This window comes from Vollenhovia emeryi, unplaced genomic scaffold, assembly GCF_000949405.1.
Source record: "Vollenhovia emeryi isolate VEMERY1.0 unplaced genomic scaffold, V.emery_V1.0 DF939369.1, whole genome shotgun sequence".
NCBI lineage: Eukaryota > Metazoa > Arthropoda > Insecta > Hymenoptera > Formicidae > Vollenhovia > Vollenhovia emeryi.
Window position 1 is genome coordinate 93,250 of NW_011966997.1, and position 6,531 is coordinate 99,780.

The 6,531-nt window shown below is 31.4% G+C and overlaps 1 protein-coding gene across 1 annotated transcript; it reads left to right on the plus strand.

The window, feature by feature from the left end:
• The first annotated feature begins 388 nt into the window (after positions 1-388).
• Positions 389-3,123, plus strand: LOC105558184 (retinol dehydrogenase 11-like). Its single transcript, XM_012005742.1, has 5 exons — positions 389-408; positions 763-1,067; positions 1,610-1,726; positions 2,257-2,473; positions 2,789-3,123. The coding sequence occupies exons 1-5, from the start codon at positions 389-391 to the stop codon at positions 2,937-2,939; spliced, it is 810 nt and encodes a 269-aa protein (XP_011861132.1). The 3' UTR covers positions 2,940-3,123.
• The last annotated feature ends 3,408 nt before the right edge of the window (positions 3,124-6,531 follow it).

Here is a 6,531-nt window from a genome sequence, read left to right on the forward strand (position 1 = left end):
CCCCATATGTATATGTATTATTACAATAACGTATATACATATATACATTTTTATATAGCAGTTAATATTTTCGTTTTTATCATTATTACAAAGAGAAAAATTAATTGTCTCTATGTTCATCGCAAGAAAGTCATGCTAGAAAAATTACAAAACAGTTCGCAAGATCGAGCAAACATGATTTTGTTTTGTAAAATTACTCAATTTAATAGTGTATTAATTGTGTCATAAAATATAATTATTATAAATGGTATATTTCATCAGATTGCCAGTATTAATATAAATAAAATGTCAAGTTTCAATCCACCTCAGCTGGCTACACTTATTAAATACGCCTTCATAACGTTTCGAACTTTAGTTTAGTTCCTTATCAAGTGAGATCTAAGAGTACATGTTTTACATACAAATTACGTAAGAAGTATTAAAAAATTGAACAGTATATTTAATAAACGTAGCCAGCTGAGGTCGATTGAAACTTGAAATTTTATTTATAATTATTATATTATATATAACGGTTTTTTCTGAGATATGAATATATATAAAGTTAATATCTACACACTTTCATGTAATTCACACACAATTATATAATTGTATTATTTACTCACACAATATATGTATATTGACTGATTTCTTATTCAAAGTCGTATCTCGATTTTACGCAATTTACATATTCAGAAATTGTATAAAAACGAGACACAATTAACGATTATGAGAAAAATTAGTCACTATGTAATAACATGAATAACATGTAATAACAATTTTCAGAGCAGACAGGAAACAGTTTCAAGGTAATCCAGGTGAACTTGCGGTTTATCATTTGGATCTTTGCAGCCTCAAAAGTGTAAAAAAATGTGCTAAAAACTTGGTGAAAAATGAATCAGCTATTCACCTGCTGATAAATAACGCTGGTGTGATGATGTGCCCGCAAGAAAAGACTGAAGATGGATTCGACTTGCAGCTGCAAACAAACCATCTCGGTCACTTCCTTCTAACACTTTTACTGCTACCAAAAATACAATCCTCCGATTTTGGTTGTAGAATAGTGAATGTTTCGTCTTGTATGCACACATGTTCGTAAAATTAATAACTTTCTAGTTAAATTTCTAACTTGCACAAATATAAATTATTAAATAGTATATGCTTATATAGCAACATGACACTATTATGGAAGAAAATTTATTTGGCTATCACAATAAAATTGTTACTACATATTTTTTTAGAGAACAAATAAATTTTATTAATATATGATGTAAATATTTCAATATTATAGTAAGAACTGTTTTGTTGGAAAAATAGAAAAAATTTACAAGACAGATTTTGTTTATGTTTTCTGTCAAAACAAATATTCTATCCGTAAAAAATATATTTTGCTAGTACAACAAAATTATATCGCCGATATAAAATGTTGATACGAAAGACCAAATCAGAAAAAAAGAAATTATAGAGCAAATTTAAAGCTATTTTAGTAAATACAATTTTCTTAACAAATCTTATTGATTAAAAAACTAACAAAATTTACTATTACATTTACATATTTGTTCAGTAAATTTTTTCCATGATACATAACACTAAAAAGAAATAGTTGATAATAATAGCTATTATCATAATACAGTTGGCGCTATACATGAGGATCTAAATTTGGAAAAAACATACACTCCCTTCAAAGGGTATGCGCAAAGTAAGTTAGCGAACGTATTGTTCACCAAGGAACTCGCTCGTCGATTAAAAGGTATATGAAAACATTATTAGACGCAAATATTATAGAGGACTTGAATATTACATATTTGAAGACGTACGCTGACAATAATTACAATTAAGTACAGAAACAGATTATAAGACTTCTGCTAGCTTTATCTAACAACTTCCCTATTAATTTATACAGTGTCCCACTTTTCGAACATTACTCTCTAACGATTTTTTCTGTTCAGATTCTTTAGTCTGGTTAAAAACTATTTCTTTTTACAAGAACGCCATATACCAACAGTTTGTAACTTAGCTAATTTTAAGTGGAATTTTCTTTAATAGGGATTTTTAATTTAAAAGTTACTTATAAACATGTATAACTAATGATTACAACAAATAATGATTTCCATATCGATATTTTTGCCAAAAGAAAATATATTCCAAATTAACCAATCTGCTCCTAAAAAGTAGTGTACAAAATAATAAAAATAATCTGTTAAAACAGAAAAATATCTAGACACTTTTTATATTTTAATGCAAAGTCAGCTTATAAATTACATTACGTATGTGTTTCAGAGGCACACATCTACGGAATAAACGTATATTCTTTGCATCCTGGAGTTATAACGACAGAATTGGGAAGACATTTTAGTTCAACATTATTTCCAGGTGCAAGTACTGTTTTTCAAACGTTTATGCGACCAATTTTAAAGAATCCTGAACAAGGTGCACAAACGACTATATATTGTTCAGTGGCCGAAGAGGCAGCTAACGAGTCTGGTCTCTACTATAAGTAAGGAAACAGTACATATAAAATTATTCGCAAAATATAATGTGCAATGGAGTGACTCCAGCACGCCAGAATAATGTTTCATATAACATGATTTCAACAAAACATAATTGTGTATTACTTCACAAGTTTGTTATATTACTTATCACAAATTTGATCGCTCAAAATCCTTTAAAATCTCAATTTTATACTGTATATATCTATATTTGTATTTTTATCACGTAACTGTAAGAAAAAGACAATATTTCAATATACTTCTTCTTCATTTTAATACATTTTACGAAGAAAATTTGTTCACGTTATTTTATCTTTATAAAGAGAATGCGGCGTTGCGACTCCACAGTGGCGAGCACAAGATAATCAAATTTCTGAAAATTTATGGAATCAAACCTGTCAACTTCTAAATTTGGAATCTGATGAAGACTTCCAGAGGTTCTTAAAAACTGTTTTGGATCAAATTAATGAATAACTGTATAACTTAATTATGTTTAACATAATTTAAGTTTAAAACAATATATTGTTAAATTTAATTGTATTCTTGCTTGCTAAATTAGCAATTATATACTTAAAACAAGCAAGGTAAAGATAGATTATAAAATAGATTATAAAGATTATAAGCAAAAAAATTATTAACCTTTTTAAAATTTATGTAATTAGATAAATTTAATTTTTAATGATTATTATTAATAATATTTTTATCGCAAAGTTGTAATAATATATTGCAAAATATTTGTTTTGCGCATCTAATTTAAAGAAATTACATTTAAGAAATTAAATTAAAATTATTTGTAATATAATTGCCACGAATAAAATTTAACGTTTTGATATATTATTTAATATTATTACTGCCCCGGTGCTATAGACATTTGCAGCAAAAATCTATGGGAGAAGACATCGCGGACATTCGAACGTTCTCAGAAAGTACTTGGTCATTCGCATTTTGCGACACTTAAGGTAGCTAGAGCATTAGCGAAAACAAAGATTTTTTATTGGCATAAAACTATGTTATTCTATAGAGCATTATACGTAATCAGGAATTAATTCACGAATTTTTACCACGTAATTACGGAAATATAAGCGTTCAAAGTTGGTCAATTTGACATTAGAGTATATGAACGACATGTGCACAATTGTAATTTACGAGATTTTACGAGTATTTTAAAAAAGATTGACGTTTGGAAAACAGAAGATCTTATCAATTAAATTAAACTATTACGAGTGATTAAAAAAAACGTTAGTTTACCATTGCAATAAAAAGATATTCAATATTAAAGCAAACGAAATGTAGCTAATAGAGCAGCTCTGGTTAGTCGGCTATCAAAACTTGGCAACCGCGCGGACCGCACCTAATCTCACTGTCGGCGCCAACAATACGACGGCCTTCGATGATACAATCGGAGAGATCTTCGTTTTGCACTTTTCGTCGCTTACATGCTATACTCAAATTTTCTTTCCACTTTATTTTTCGTTTCGTAGAAAACTGGCCGTTTTTATCGCGAATACGAGTAGCCGGCGTTGCCATAGTTTCGTGTTGTATACAACACAAGTCAAAATGTGGTTAGCAGTCTTACCAATATCGAAATATTGCAACGTTGCCACGTTTCGGTCGTAATTTCGATGTGATAAAAATTATAATTATTTATACAATTAATGGCCAGAAAGTTATTTTTTATCATATTATTATGATAATTAAGAAACTTAGGACTATATTGTAACCAGTTTTTTAGATTTTTTATTACAGTCGTTTCGACAAATGTGAAGTTGGTACCAGCGTGTAAGACACTTCGTTTTTAATTAATTAGCCGTATCTGGGATTAATTACATAGTGTTATTATACATTTCTGGAAATTAGAAGTTGCACGGAACACGGTGATATCAAATATGCATTTATTAGGGTGACGACAAATAACGATTTTAATGTCATATTGACATCATTATAACTACACTGTTTTCATTGGGTTATTTTATTGCCACATAACAACGTGTACAGGGTGTACTAAAACCACCGGAGATCCTCTTAATGACAGATTCCTCAGAACATTTCCAGACGAAAATCCTAATACAAAAGTGTCGAGGCTATAATAGTTTTTAAATTACAAGCGATTTTTTTTCCACACTAGAACACAAGCGCGCGCTTCGCGCGCGCCATTGTTCTTCCACATTATATTACATAAACTGTCAAAATAACCCTCTTAAATACAAACTGTCGAAACCGTAAGTCGAAGTGAACGACTCGTAACGAGATCGAAACATAAACTGTCAAAATAACCCTCTTAAATACAAACTGTCAAAACCGCGAGTCGAAGAGAACGACTCGCAACAAGATCGACACTCGATCGAGTTTCGAGGGAGCCAATCGGCATCGCGGAAAAGCGACAACAATGAACTCGCAACACCTATTTTAGATAGGGAAATGATAGGACTGAAATTTCGCGCGCTCAGGCACGGCGAAATGACAAGTGATATTGTAAATTTATACAATAAACATAACATCATAAAAAGAGCGATATTCATAGGAGCACTTATATCACTTGTCATTTCGCCGTGCCTGAGCGCGCGAAATTTCAGTCCTATCATTAGCGGAAAAAAATCGCTTCTACTTTAAAAACTATTATAGCCTCGACACCTTTGTATTAGGATTTTCGTTTGGAAATGTTCTAAGGAATCTGTCATTAAGAGGACCTCCGGTGGTTGTAGTACACCCTGTATCACCACAGATTAATAGACAGATCGCCAAAGGCCCGGGTGAAGACGAGACCACTACACACTTTGCCCCTTACCGACAGCGTTGCCCCTAGGAGCGAGTCTGTACTAAATATATCCGATTTTATCGACAAATTTGGCCTTTTGGTGCGAGTCCAGACTAAATTTAGGCAATTCTATCGATAAAGTCGGATATATTTAGTCGGGACTCGCACCAAAAGGCCAAATTTGTCGATAAAATTGGATATATTTAGTACAGACTCGCTCCTAGGGGCAACGCTGTCGGTAAAGGGGCAAAGTGTGTAGTGGGTGGTAGTGGTCCTGTATAATGTAATGACTTCTGCTTTCATTCTATCTTGTGACTCAGTTGTTTTCCAACTTCCTCGTATGGTGGATCTCAGCGAAGATTAATTCTAAATCAGCATATTTGATAACTATTACTGTAAGTTTTATTATATAAGGTGCTATGTAATATCCGCCTCACTTATTTACGGATAGAGCGGATTAGACTTAGTTGAAAAGTCCTGTACCATTTTGCAATTTTCGCAATGGTTAACGAGTTAATTATTAATTATTAAAAATCGCTGTCTTAGCCCGGGCTACTTCAAGCCCAATTCAAGCGTGCGGCGAGATGCGGCCATCCTATGATTATTACAGGACTTGCATCATAAGTCTACAATTAGTCAAGTTTCAATATTAGTAAAAAAACCACTGTTTTCGTCAAAAAACCCCTCGGCTAGCGAATCACTGCGAATGGCGAATCGACGAAATTTTCCTTCACACTATTCACAAATCGCGCATTACATTGTAGTTTGACCACTGTGAACGACGTGAAAGATCGTGTTATGCAGCCACGTATCAAACTACGTTTCTACCGGGACACAGAGTCCACAGCTGAGTAATTAAGGATGTATTACGTATACCTTCCCAGCAAAAAATACAGTAATCACAGGTTTCCATGATATATAAATGCACAACTCCTGTAAATTTCAGCTTTTTCCCTCTATTTTAACTTAAGTAACATACATCCTTAAACGGAAATTTTCTTTCTATATATAACTATTACGTTTCACACATTTCTAGCACAAAATATATCTAAATAATTAAATTATATAATTTTAGTAACAATCGTTGTTAGTAGTGTTTCCGATTAAATATTAATAGTTATTTATTCATTTTTCCTTTTGTTATTAACTTGTAAATTAAAATATGTAAAAAAATACAAAGGTTATCATTGATTGCAAAGCCGCATAGAAAGGTTTTCAATACCAAAAAGTATAAATATATAATACAATTATAAGAATACAATTACAAGGATGGAAATAAATTATATAACTATTTGTTTATTGAGAAGTACG